Below are 14,968 nucleotides of genomic sequence, written 5' to 3'. Positions count from 1 at the left end.
ATCATACTACGAAAATCGGGCGTCCCGAGAATAAATCTTACAATACACGTCCATAATAATGTCTGATGTTGTTGCTAAATCCTCATGAAACGAAGCATAAGCATTATGTTGTAGTCGCCTACACAAGTTTATGCCGACAAAGCGAAAGATAGATTTATTTCCGCTGACGTGACACAGCAATAAACCTGTAACCATTTAATTGAATCAAACTGAATATCAACGAGGTGGCCTGAGGTGGCCCGAGGTGGCCGCCGTCTCTCTATCAGGCGAGAGAACATATTAATATCTCGAGTTTTGACATCTCGACTGCAGTCAGCACTGAAGTGAGAGGGAACGATACCGTAAGGGGCGAGAGGGCGAATGCGTCGGCGGAGTAATCAGAGGGATAGATTAATTGTTTCCACGGGACTCTTGCTCTCGGTTGCACAAACACACGCAAGATTTCCTCGCGCTGCTCTCTCGACGCTTCGTAATAATGCCGATGAAGCGAACACAATGGCGATCTGCCATGACTACATTGCGCGTAACGAGCTTCACGCCAATGCACTTAAGTATTGTCTGTCTACACATTCGCTGTACGAGATGATTGCGTGATTTATCTGGCGATGTAATCTGTCGGGATTAAACAATTTTTAAAGAGGAAAACGGTTTTGGCTTCTTGCGAGAAGAGTCGTTTTATAGTAGAAATTAGTGATGGGCGACAAGACAAGATCTTGAATTTTCAAGAAAAGAAATCATCTTGCAGTCCTCATGCAGACTGCCAAATATATCATTGTTGATCATGTCATAGTTAAAATGTCATAGTTAAAACAAAGCACTTTATCAGTCCTCTCTCTCACTGTGTCACTCTGAAAAAATTAGATAAATTGTAACATTTTTTCCACTTTTCTCGGAAAGGGACATATATATTTCTCGTTGCACGGAGAAATCCAAAGGATGAATAAGTGGTAATAACTCTATAATAAGCTCTACAATATTAACTTTATAATATTAAACTCTAGAATAATCAATATTTGGATATTTACGCACACATATTAATAATATACATCTCTATATACTTGAATGCGTAATTTTCGAAAACAGTAGATAAAAAGAGAATTTTTGCACGGAGGGATCAAAATACTCTCGACATGACGAATAAGCGGCAGTAACTGTATTAAATAATGATCAGTATTCGGATATTTACACGACACGTACATATTATAATAATAGTATACCCTTGGGAGGAAAAATATCCGGATGGTTAGCGCGTGTTTATGCCCCCAAGACTTCACCGACTGGTGAGCGATCTCTTCTACGACGTCTCTGAAACATTGTGCTGCCTGGAGTTTAGGACAAGTTAACGCACAACAGCACGGCAACACGCGCGCAGCAGAGGCGGCGTTTGCGCTTGAATAATGCATCAACAGACCGTTACGTGGCTGCAGTATAACGGCGTGCAGAATGACAGGAGTGAGGGTAGGTCGCTCCCCCTTCCCCCTACCGCCGCGTGTTCAATCTGCCCTTGTTCAACAATTCGGTAACACCCCGCATTAGCATTAATGCAGGATATCGGTGGACACCTGCGGTAATTCATAGGATTGGCCACGTTGCCTTGTACGCAATGACCACGTGGCTGCTAGCGGGCAAAGAGCTGGATTTCCTTTTCCTTGGGTTCGGTACGGGGTAGCCAAAGCCGTCTAAATAAGTTTCTAGCAATAGTATAATAATAATAATTGGTACATGCTGGGGTTTGGGGTAACTTCACTGATTTCAGTGACCTTGACATGTATTGTCAAGGACGTGGCTCTGACTAACTTGCAAAGTTTTAGCCGTCGCTCGTTGTTTATTAAAAAGTTTATTAATAAAATAAGTTCATAAGGTCGTCGCTAATCTTAACATTTACCGATGCTTGGACTGTAAGATTGCATTCATTTCCGCATAAATTGCCACAGAAAACGCGGTGGGTAGGGAAAAAGTGGAGTCTCTCCCCTTGCCCTTCTTCATCACCTTAAAAAACTAATCTAACTCAAACCAATTTTTAATTTCAAATTAAACTTATAGAATCAGGATAAATGGAGCCGGATCTCAATTTCGCCGATTTCAATGGCCTTGACATGTGTTGCCAAGCACCTGCCTCTGACTAACTACATTAAAAAACTTATTAGCAAGATAAGTCGACTTTATCGACTTATTTTGCTTTTCAAAGTTAATCGTTCAGGAATTTGACTTGATATTTAAAGACAATGCATATGGCGAATCCTTTGAAATATTATTAAATATTTTTTCAGAGAGATTGTAAAACGTGTACAATATAAGGAAATTTGAAAACATATCGTTGTATCGTATATCCTTAATTAATCCGTCAATTGTCGCAAAGTCGCTGATTAATTAATTTCAAAAGAAAGAGTGATGTATATGGTCGGTATATCATATTTTCATATAGACAATGCTAGTTGTCGATTTAAGCACGTCAGCCAATTCAGCGACTTGCATTTTCAAGTCTGACCAATGTCAGCTTTGCAGACGACGCATGTCCATATACTATAATAATATCATTCATTATCACAATGACAGTGTAATCGAATTATACGCATCTGGCGTGCGCACGCGCTTAACTCAATAATAACGACGCGATACGGTCAATATAAGCAAATAACATATAATAAAATACGCGATGTCGTTTATGCGTTGTTGATACGAAATATGTTCTGGTACAATTAAGTAATTATCAATAATGCATTGATACATGTTATTATATGGCTCCACATATACATACATATACAGGTTGTGCCAAAAATTGTGATACACTCGAAGGGGAAGTAATTCCTTGTATAAAAATATGTCGAAAATGTGGAGTAACATTTTTTCATACGAGGCTTCAGTTCGAGAAAATTGAATTTGGAAATTCATGTTTGTAAACATTAGCAATTTTATGAGTTAATAATTAAAAATACTGCAAAATGTATTTAAAAAATTATTTATTAATTATTATTTAAAAATTGTTTATTAAGTTCTTTATTAAAGAAATTATTTATTTTATTGATCCAAAAAACGGAAATCCGCATTAAAGAATCATTAACTAATGGTAACGTATTTTGAACTTTTAGTTCTACGGATGCTTATATGATATTATTTTTAAATAATTGAAAATAATTAATTAAAATTATTAATTAAAAACGGTTTTCTTTATTGTAAACCGTTTTTTAAATATGATTTCATAGATAAAATCACCAGATATTGTTCCGATTAAGTTTTAGTTATGCATTTTATTCATCCAAACATTTTTCTGAATGGAAAAATGTTTCTTAGCAATTAACAAACTTTATACTTAGCTTTTATGACTCTCAAATTTACCAATAAAAACATACTTCTATTTATAATTACAATTAAATTTCTGTTTGCTACGTATTAATAATTTTTATATCGATTAATTTGTATTAATAAATTTTGTATTATATTACAATATTAAGAGATCAGTAATTCTACTAATTTTATCAATTAATTATAACAAAAGTGAATAAAAAACATGATAATAATATAATATAGATTCCGAATATACTTGTGATGAATTAATGTAAATTAATGTAATGTAAGGTAATTGACATTCTGTATACTAGTACTAATAATATAATTTAGTACATATTCTTTATTCGTAAATAATATAGGTATTAATATGTCAAACAGTTTACATAATTGCTAGTACAGCCGAGAAATATCTAATATATAAACCACATGCATTTGAATTATGATTATTTTTATTTTTTACTTTATAAAAACTTTGTTTTAAAGAAAAAGGAGGTCAGGAGATATGGATAGGAGTATTTCGCACCACAGTACACCAAGTATACGTGCAAATGAGAAACAAGCGTCGAAAATCGAGACGATTGTACATATGCGAGTTCAGCAGAAGCATGATTACTGTATCCAAATCCGGTTGAACCAATAAATTTTTAAGCGTGCTGAATTAATAATTTGAGATCTTTTTGTATTATAAAAGTTTTCAATTTATTTTTCTTCTATTGAGTCAATCAAAAAATCCGCTTCAATTTACAATTTTCCAAATCAATTTACATGTATAGGCAATAATATCGATAATGTTTATATTATGAACAATAATCATGAAATCATAGACGGTGGTGACTACTTGGTTGACAAATAATTTCTTTCTACTGAATAATAAAATAAAAATTCCAGAACTTTGACCTGAAACTCAAACCGAACTTTTTGACAAGTTCTATAAAAGGAGACGTTCTATCGCAAAACCTGATATAGTCAAATGACACGATTAAAAAATGCAGGGACATCCTCGCCAGACAAAATGTACAATTTAATTTTTATTACTTTTTAAAAATAACATAATTAAAAAGATCACATGTTACGCGATATCTCACGTATGTCAATGTATAATGTACTAAAAGAAATGTATCTTCAAAAAACCTTTTCAAAAAAAGTTAAACAAATGCTACCTACATTCGCTGCAGATTATTTAAAACTATTTTTTTATAATACCAGAAATTTATGTCAATTAAAGAAATATTTAATTTTTTGCCAAAAACTTAATTTAAAAAAATAATAAAAACATTAATTGGAAAGAGAGAGAAAGAGAGAGAAAGAGAGAGAAAGAAAAGAAAGAAGTGTGAGAGGTAAACTAACAAGAACGCAATCAATATAATTAGTACTAACCAGAATAAATTACATTATGGCAATTTATTGTTCGATTTTCGACTTGGCGTTTTTACTGTTACAGTGCCACCAAACATTGATGATTCGCAAAGTTCGTCGGACGCGATTGTCCGTGAAGGCTCCAACGTAAGTCTCACTTGTAAAGCAACTGGAAGTCCAACACCCAGCATTCGTTGGAAAAGAGATGACGGTTCCAGGATCTCGATTAACAAAACATTGTCTGGTATGTATGGTAGAATTTAATACCAAAGTTTGTGATATCGACAGCATCATATCGGAATCATTAAATGTACTAAACGTAAATCACGATGTGTTGAAAATCGACAATATGTAAATGTATTATTAGAGTAACTGATACTGATTTATACATGTAACGAGCAACACGATTGCGATTACAGTGGCAGAATGGGAAGGCGAAACGTTGGAAATGGCGCGAATCTCGAGATTGGACATGGGTGCATATTTGTGCATCGCCAGCAATGGTATACCGCCGACAGTTAGCAAGCAGATCAAGGTATCGGTTGACTGTAAGTACACTCTCTGTGTATGCACACATATCTAGTTTTACAAAATATCATGGTGAATGTTAAGATTAGGGACAATCTCATCGATTCCAATGACCTTAACGTGTATTCAGTACTTTCAAGGACATGGCTCTAATTTGCAAAAAGGTTTATTCATTAAAAGTTATTAACAAAATAAGTTTAAAGGTCCTAATTGCTCCAAATCTTGATATTTACCTATTGGAATATAAAACTGCGTTCATTTCCGCATGAATTACCAACGAAAACGCCTAGAGAAAGGGGAAAGAGTGAGTGGAGCTTCCACCTTAAAAAGCTAATCAAACTCAAACCAATTTTTAAATTTTAATTTCAAATTAAGATTATAGAATATAAGATAAATGAGCCGAACTTACCAATTTCAATGACCTTGACATGGAGTGTCAAAGGGCATGGGCTCTGACTTGCAAAAGTTTCAGCCGTCGCGTCGCTTGGTTTATTAAAAAGTTATTAACGAATTAAATTTCATCAATTAGGTCGTCTCTAATCTTAACATTTACCAAACTGTCATTATTTGTAAGAAACTCCTTAAGTTTCTCCATAATATCTTTATAGATTGATCAACATCTTCATTAAAGACTGATTTTATTAAAAAAATTAGTGTGCGCAATATTTTAATATACACGATAATATATTATAGACGCGTTAGCAAAGTGACTTAAGAGTCGCGATATCGATGGTTTCGATAGCTCGGCAAAGAAATCGCGTAACCGGATTTCGAACAAACAGATTCCTCCCGAGAATAGAGGTACCTGTCGAGACAAATAAGGTACAGAGTGTTACAGCTGTGAGGTAGCCTCTAAGTGGCGACTGTGTGGCATCGTGCTACGTGCGATACAGTACCGCTGCTCGGAAAGAGGTTCAACAACATACAATTTAATAACACAGAAAGGAAACCGACGACAAAGCGGGCTTTACTGAGTCTCTCACCTCTCTCTTGCCTTTAGGCTTTCCGCTACGCTAAAATGAGCGTGCAAGTAAGTGAGAGCGAAACGGTAGGAAGAAAGGGGGAGAGCGAGAGAGAGAAAATGGGAAGCAAGTAAAGACAAAGATAGAGACCGAGTGAGAGACGGCAACGGGAGAAAAGCAGCGAAAGGGGCGTTGAAAGTCATGATCATGTGTGAGTGCGCGTGTGAGAGCAACATATAGGGTACGAGAAGAGAAAGGGACAGCAGAGGTTCCCCGGTGAGACATAAAAGTAAGCTCGGGCGAACCGCGACACACCATTACCGTTTTCACCCCTGTACTTGCCTATTGTTACGTTACTGCTTCTAAATACCGGGCACGTGCCTTTCCTTCTCGTAGCTCTTCTATGACATGTTTCTTCACAGGGCACTCATTTTGTCTCTGTCGTGCTGGAACTATTCACCACACTTGACGGTGCATATCAAAGCAAATCATCCCTTGCACGTCATTACTTTTTCCTCTTGTGTCAACAGATTTCAAAAAGATTTATTACACGTTAAAATTGCAAATTAATTTGATTCTTCTTTTTTCTAAAAAAGTGAGTCTTTATTTATTATACTTAGATGTTTATTTTATTTAATTATTATATATGTCTTGCAGGCATAATACAGAAATACGAGAGTTTTAAGACTTTTTCACGTTATGCCTACATAAATGTACATATGTATAAATGTATGTACCCATTACATAAATACTGTTATAAATACTATTGAAATATTAAATTTTTAATAAATTTATATTATGGAATCATTGAATGTGTTATTTGGGCCATTTATTTAACTATATTATTATATTTGTAACATATTTCATAATTTTTAAGATATGTCGGTTTTGGCGCTCAATTTCTCAGAGCTCAGTTTTCGTGTGTCTTAGAAAATTTGCTTATTTGCTTAAAAATTAAAAACGATATTATAAAAAATATAATACTATCTAATAGGAGGCAGTCTCTAGTATACATATGTGTACGCAAAGTTTTACTTTGAGCTGTAAGTTAAGAGATAACTTCCAAAAACAAAATGGTATGTCGATTTTGGCATCTTTCCTCTATACCTGCAACATACAGACTGATTAGGCATGTACGAAAATTGTTGCACGGATCAAGATATCTTCAATTTTTCATTGCCAATCAGGGAAAGCTGACAATGAGCGAAAGCGAAAAGCTCGAGACATTACGGTATTGCAATATTCAATAAAAAAGAAACGATTATATAATCTCGCGCCATATTACGTTACCTTTGAAAGTTCCCGTGATATTTAATTATTAATTATCCGTAGAGTAAAATTGCATCCGCCTTTTAAGTCGGCTACAAAGAGGTGGTGTAGAGCGAAGGAAGCGGAAGTTTGTCGGAGATTATGCAAAACATAATCTTCGTATTCTTAAGACAGTTTCCCTCGAGTATTCACGTAAGATCCGAACCAATCGGAAGCTGCACGCAGGAGACCCTGCGAAAATAAATGAAAAAAACAAGATAATTATTTACACTATGCGTGTCTACGTTAATCGCAATTATTCATTAATTCAGCAGCGTTGGAAAGATACCGCGTAATTATAATTCGGATGGGAGATTATAATCGAGAGAAAGCGGCCAAGGAGGAGGCAAATGTATTTGCCGCCGTTCTCAACACGGATCTGCTACAGATTATCCTTTTAGGTGTCCTTTAATTCCATTTGCGACCGCGTAACTGACAAAAGCTTTTGTCAACGAGTATTACCTTGAGCTCTTTTCAAGTTAAATTACGAAAGAGTAATGCAATAGTTTCGACGATAATAATATCCCTTGCTACTGTCGTTGACGAAAAGTTACGCAAAATCCATAATTGGTAACAGCTACTGTTCGGCTACAGACATAATAGCGTATAATTGTGTGCGTGTATACATGTAAAATAATCTATGAGTAAAGTAATGCCAGTGAATATTTAATTTTACAAATGTTTGTTTACATTAACCAAGTCAGAAATGCTTCGCTTGTGCTGCTCGTAGAAAGAAAGATAATTCAAAGTTTTTTGCGAATAATACTTTTTTTACTTGAGACTATTTTCCACATTTGTCGATATGATTAACTTGTTTTAATGTAATAGTTAATTATTAAGTAATCAAATAAAAACTATAAAATTAAAGCAAACTCTCATTACAGGTTTTTGATGTGCGATAATTTTTGGGAATAGTGAAAATGGTATATAATCACTCTAGATTATTTACGATATATAATTTAATTATTATACTTACTTTTCCATCGCGTATATGCACGTAACCGGATTAGTTTATTAGTTAGCTGACGATTGCTACAGTACTAACGATTAGCAGCCAGTATCGAAAAGACCTGAATATGCGTTCTAAAACCATCAGTGTACTAAATTTATTGTGAAATATAAACTGTACAATTTTCATCTTGATTGAATAAAACATATTTTTGTTCAATTTCTCGTTCCCGAATCGATTGTATTCATTCAGAAGAAACACTTTTAATATTGACTCTTTCATTGACCCAAAGCCATTTCATATTATAACTTGTTTGCGTTTCACAACAAAATATTCCACTGGTCAATAACGTCGGCACGAATTTCTGTAATAATCAGAAATCGATTGGTATATGACAAGGAAATCCCCCAACAAGTATTTGCTTTTCCCTCGCATACAATACGATACCGTTTTTTTTTTTAATAACTATCAGATTTGTACCTCTGGTGATGTTTATGTGCCACCAATAACGTGTGTCCTCTATTATTATTATTATTATTATTATTATTACTAAGAAACTTACACTTTGCGACATGACTTGTTTGATACTAAAACTAAAGATGTTTATGTAGATTGCACAGTATAACTTACTGTTGTTCGAAAGGAGACATCCTTCCAATTGAGCTGAAACTTGATAGGTGATATTGTTATAATGTATAATGGTCATTTATCAAGGTCTTCTCTCTCTCTCTCTCTCTCTCTCTCTCTCCCCCTCTCCCTTTGCCTTCGGGTCTTTTATAATTTAAAAGATAAAAATAAAAATAGAAACAAATTATAATTGAAAATAATTCCATATATATGCATATTAGAATCTACAATAATTAGAATCTATAATTGAAATCTATAATTTATATATGATAGATTCATTAATTTAGTAAGGCTATTTTTAGATTATTTATTATTCAGGCTTCGCGTTCGATTATGCAGCGATTCAGCGTACTGACGACGCCGTTCGGGTTGTCATGCTGTCAGGCGCAATTTGCGCGTTCTCTCGTTCGAGCCGCCGATTGTTCACGCAAAAAATGAAAATAAATGAAAAAAGAACTAAAAAAAACTAAAACACAATTAGGGTTAGAGTTAGGTTAGGATTTGATTTAATAAATGTATATGGTGTTGGTATATTTATCGAGTTATTTTCAGTTTATTTTATTTTTATTTTTTTAACTATTGATAACCTGAAGATGGGACATTGATAAATAAGTACTAGATGCCGTAATAATATCGCCTATCAAGTTTCAGCTCAATTTGGAAAGGTGTCCCATTCGGCACTCCTTGCGTAATATATATCTTTGTATTTAACAAAAGAAGAAACCATTTTTTTTAAAGATACAAAGAGATGGTAATTTAATCAGGAATAGTTATGATTAGCAAACAGTCAAGACATTTCTAGATGTAAAAAAACAGACAGAAAGGTGAAAGGTGAAGGTAAGAATGTTTTACGTAGATTTTAATACTACTTATATCTTTATACTTAATGAAAAGGAGACAATTTATTTTAAGACAGATGGAACAAAGAAATATAATAATTTGGTCAGGGATATGATTAGTAAACAATCGAGGCATTTCTAGATTAAAGAAAAGGACACAAACGTGATTCGACGGCTTTTTATGCGGAGATTAATTAAATGTGTTGAGGCAGATTGCAGACGTAGCGCTGACCTCGTTGCCCTGATGACATTACGAGTTTATGGCTTGAAAAACTGTTGCAATGTTGAATACGCTTTTATGCTCACTGTTGTCGCCGTGGTCTCACCCGTAGTAATCTTGATGCAATGTTAGCAATGTAACGTACCTATGTGGCAACCGCAGTACGGTAATTATAGAGTTCAATCGTCAAACATATTGTCGTTACGGTTACAACGTCTCGTGAAATATTTTCATCCTCGAATGCATACCGCCAGCACGATTGCAGTGTCGCATTTGCACTCGATGCATTTGTTTACTAGCGAATGTAATTTCAGTAAACACAATTGAACTCTCTTGTTGCAGCCATTAATGCAGCTAACAGAAAAGCAAACACCGGATCGTTGGTACAATTATTAATATTCTGCAAGTATTGGTATTCCAGGGGTTGGCCAGTGTGTGTGTGTGTGTGTATATTTAGACATTTTATTCATCTATGTATATTATATATTTGTAAAATTAGAACGCGTGCAATTTATACAGATATCACACTGAAAAAAATCTGGTTGCATTAATTAGAAATCTGGTAGGTTCAACCAATCTGCCTGTTAGAAAATGGGATTTGGTAATTCCTAAAGGAATCAGGATTATAGTACAATCTATCAAACGTTCTAGTTATAAAATGTCCAGTCCTATCATGATAACTAGAATATCTGCTTGGTTTAACCAAAATGCATTCTAGGATATATGTCTTGTTGGTAAAATCAAACCATTTTTCTCAATGCATTAATGCTCCGACTTTTATCTTTGAGCCTCGATCTTGACGTTGTTATATACTGGGGGTATATTTATGTATTGCAGCATCTCTTTCTTGTCCTTTTTGCATTACTGATGGTTTTGTAATTTTAATTCGAGTTCTCCCTGCAATAATTCCGCATTAAAGTATATCTTTATTTAGCGCTTTAATTTCGGAGAAATATGAAATGATACGCGTATCTTACGAACGAATATCATTTTTGGCAGAAAAACACATGCAGCTAAAGAATATAATTTTCAACTCTCTCATTAGTTAGTGCAAATTTAGGATGATAAAGTCGCCATTTCCGACTCGGACAGACGGACTTGTTGATGAAGGGGAGAAAGCCGAAATTACGTGTAGCGCGTTCTGCATAAATTTCCATTAAGGCGAACGCGAGTGTGTAAACTAGAATTTTTGAATAAAGCTGTAGAAAAAGATTCAGCACTATGATTTTCATAATATTTAGCGACGTTGTCAGAAAAAAAACTCTCTCGATTGAGCATACTCGAAAGGCTTTTTAATGCAGGTTGAACTAAACGAGGAGAATGCCCGGAGAACTTAATTTCCAGCTTTATTTAGTCCGTCCGTTTGTCTATTATTTGCGACTGTGTAAATATCCAATTTTATTATATCGAGCGTAACTTTTTTAATACGTGGGGTATATTGCAGAGGTAGATTCGGCATCACGGAGATTTAATTGACAGTCGATCAAAAAAAGTTCCTATACATGTACAATGATACGTATTTCGTTTTGCTTCCGCGAGTTGCAGATATTTTTATATTTAAAAAAATATGATACATATACTTGTAGTTATTCATAGATATGTATGTGCGCGCGCGCGTGTGTGTACTTAACAGCCACTTATTTACAAAGAAATAATAAACATATATATATATATATATATACTTTTACTATGATTCGCCAGAGGAATATTAACAAGGAAAGATGTATTATTAAATCGATCTTAAATAATACTAAGGAGTATCATTTTCATTCAAATCCGAGTTTCTGGCTAGGGTGATATTTTTCACAGTCGGTTTTTAATTGTTTAATTGATTCTATTCAATGTGAGGTTGCCTTTCAGCAAACATTCCGCGTTTTAAGACTGACGAATCCTGTTGGCGCGCAGAAACTCGGATTTGAATGAAAATGATACTCCTTAATATTATTTAAGACGTACCATCCAGTCTAACAATTTGTGAATTAAGACTGACCATCTTGTCGAATTATTACCAGTTATGATCGATTTAATAATACATCTTTCCTTGTTAAATAATAAACATGTTAATCTTTGAAATATTTCCCATTATTTTTCAACACTTTTCTCCATCTCTCGGGCAACTGAAAAAAAGGTTCAATTTCTTCAAAAAAAGAGCATCGAATTAATTTGCGCCTATTTAATATTTACGTGACGTAATACAATGTTTAGGATTCATACGCGAGTACGTGCGGCGCGATTTGTCACGGATCACGCTAATTTTATTTATCGTCCTTACCGTCACCGAAGCGTTTTTTTTCAGACGGTGGAAAACGATAGCGAAATGAGGTTGCAGGTCACGAAAAGAATCGTTCTAATTTATTCGAATGTGTCCGCCCGTTGGTGTGGGTGAGTATAGGTATCGCATTTGGAGAGAATGTAACTGTGAAACATTGCTGAGAATGCTGAGGGGTGATATCGGAGGTGGCAAAAGGGGCAGTAGAGACGGCGACGGTGGCGGTGGCTCCGCCGTAGTCACGTATAAGCAGTGACTCAAGATCCTCCCTCTCTCTCTTGCTCTCGTCTTGCTCTCCCGGTCCCTCGGGCTCCAGCGCTAACATCCCTGTGCTCTCCCCCCTCCCTCCCCTCCCCCCCGCCTAGCTTCCAGTAGCAATCTGTTATTAAAATCAGCAACGAGAAAAATCCGTGCCGTATCTCCACGGAAAGCGCTGGAGCGAAGCGCGCGCAACGACAGACGTGTTACAGCAAAAATTAAGCTACCTGCAAACTCAGAAATGGAATTACGTAAAGGTGGCCATCGTCACTGCCGCGCGCCATGATGCTGAAATTACCGCCGGAAAATCGGATGTTACTACTAAACCTGTGGTTAGGTTAAGTTAGGTGGTATAATTGCCAATAGTTTCACTGGCTATACCTCTAAACTCTGTGTGTGTGTGTGTTAAAAAGACGAAATAGATAATAACTTAATTTTTCCGATAAATGCAACGGTATCACGCAAAAAGGGTAGCCAATTTGTCCGCCATGAGTGTTTCAGTTCCCAGTTCCATTGTTACGCTTTTCTAGCTTGAGTGGTGTAAACCTGAGCGGCATAATAGCGAGAATACTGTTTGTCTCGATTACGCGCGAGAGGATATGTGAAGTCTGAAATTATCTAAATGTTGATTTTAGAAAATTGTCGTTTGATTAATAAATGCCGGAAATATGCGTTAACATACATAAAAAAAAAATACAGTCGAATTGAGAACCTCCTCCTTTTTTGAAGTCGGTTAAAAAGTGCTTCCATCGCCCTTTCGCATTCCTCACTAAACGATTTTCCACGGGAAATCCGTGTACAAGGATAGAAATTTGTCCAGAAAATTTGTCAAATATTTACGACTCTTCGAAAATGCATAGCAATGTTTCGGAGTGTTACACAGTATCAATTATATGGTATTGCACAAGTTATGTACATATAATAGGTAGGAGGAAAGACGCTAAAACCAACATTTTGTTTTGGTGATTATCTCTTAACTTAAAGCTTGAAATAAAACTTTGCGCGCGCGCGGTTCCATAATAAATAATTAATAAATAAATTTATTAAAAATTTAATATTTCAATAGTATTTATAACAGTATTTATATAATAATAATAGTATATATAAAAATACTTATGTACTAATATACAAAACACATATGCAATGACAAAAATAAAAATTCATGTTAAACATCATGTATTCTGTCAAGGATCGAAATTAAGTTATGTTGATCGCGCACGTATCGCATAGATAGAGTATGTCGGATTACGGCAAACTCTCAACTTTAAATTCTAAATCTTTGAAATCGTGCCGTAAAAGAGTAATAAAGATAAAAATAAAAATAAAATATTTTTAGAAAGCTACAAGTATATAGAAGAACTTGATATTATAAAAGAGAACTTGATTTTAAAAAGATAACTATCGTATGTTTAATTATCGTTCTCTACATAATTTGTCAGAGAGCTTATAGGAAACTTATAGAAAAAAAACTTTTAAACTTGAAGAACTCGATATAAGCTCATTTAGCATATAAACAAACAAGAAATATATAAACTATGAGTTCTTAATACGTTAACTAACTAAATAGATCGCGTTGATATTAGTTTTGATAAAATGTAACATTTACTTTCTGAGAAATAGAGGTACGCTTCTTTAGGATGTCAGTTTCGGCGTCTTTCTTCTATTATTTATCCATAAAACTAGGCTGATGACGCGCAAAAAACAGATTCAACTCTTACAATAAAAGTGTTGATCTACATCGACAAACGATGACAGAGTTTTTATTTGTTCCTTTTTTCGAAAAGGGCCCGACATTTTGATTTAAACGATGCTACTCTGCAACATCCATTCTGATCGGAACGATCGTGCTTATCGTGTTTGCCGATTGTAATTTAATTGTCCGACGCCCGAGGAAATTGGAATTCTGCTTGGAGCGCACGCCACGTGGGCGTCGATATTACAGATCGGCATTTGAATCCATTGATTTCGGTTTATCCGAGTAAAGCCTGGAAATCATTCGCTTTTCCAACCAACGAAAATGCGATTTCATAACTCTCGCGAATTTATTGATAAATTTCAAATTAATTGTCATATATATTGCAACAAATTGTTGCAAATCTGATCATTCCCTTCTATTCTCGGACTATTGATTCAGCATTTCAAAAGTACATATTATAATATAATACTTGCGATATTATATAAAAAAGATATCTTCTCATATATTAATCTGCTTTATTTTATGCGACACTGTAGTTTCGTAAGTATTCCATTTAGTAAAATCAAATTCGAAATACCAACTGCATCATTACTGACATGAGATACTATTCTACGACATGTCCCACTTTTGAATTAAATAATGGTTGATACATCGACCGATGAATTGTG

The 14,968-nt window shown here is 34.8% G+C and overlaps 1 protein-coding gene across 1 annotated transcript in view; it reads left to right on the top strand.

The window, feature by feature from the left end:
- Positions 1-14,968, top strand: part of LOC105276843 (lachesin) — a 215,377-nt gene that overhangs the window by 115,102 nt on the left and 85,307 nt on the right. Inside the window, exons 4-5 of the mRNA XM_020030888.2 lie at positions 4,730-4,888; positions 5,064-5,192. Coding sequence (XP_019886447.1) covers positions 4,730-4,888; positions 5,064-5,192 — 288 coding nt within the window. The remainder of the gene's footprint in view (positions 1-4,729; positions 4,889-5,063; positions 5,193-14,968) is intronic.

Source organism: Ooceraea biroi, chromosome 3 (genome assembly GCF_003672135.1).
Source record: "Ooceraea biroi isolate clonal line C1 chromosome 3, Obir_v5.4, whole genome shotgun sequence".
In the NCBI taxonomy this organism is placed as follows: domain Eukaryota; kingdom Metazoa; phylum Arthropoda; class Insecta; order Hymenoptera; family Formicidae; genus Ooceraea; species Ooceraea biroi.
Note: the sequence above shows the minus strand (reverse complement) of the source record. Positions and strands in the feature narration are given on the sequence as shown.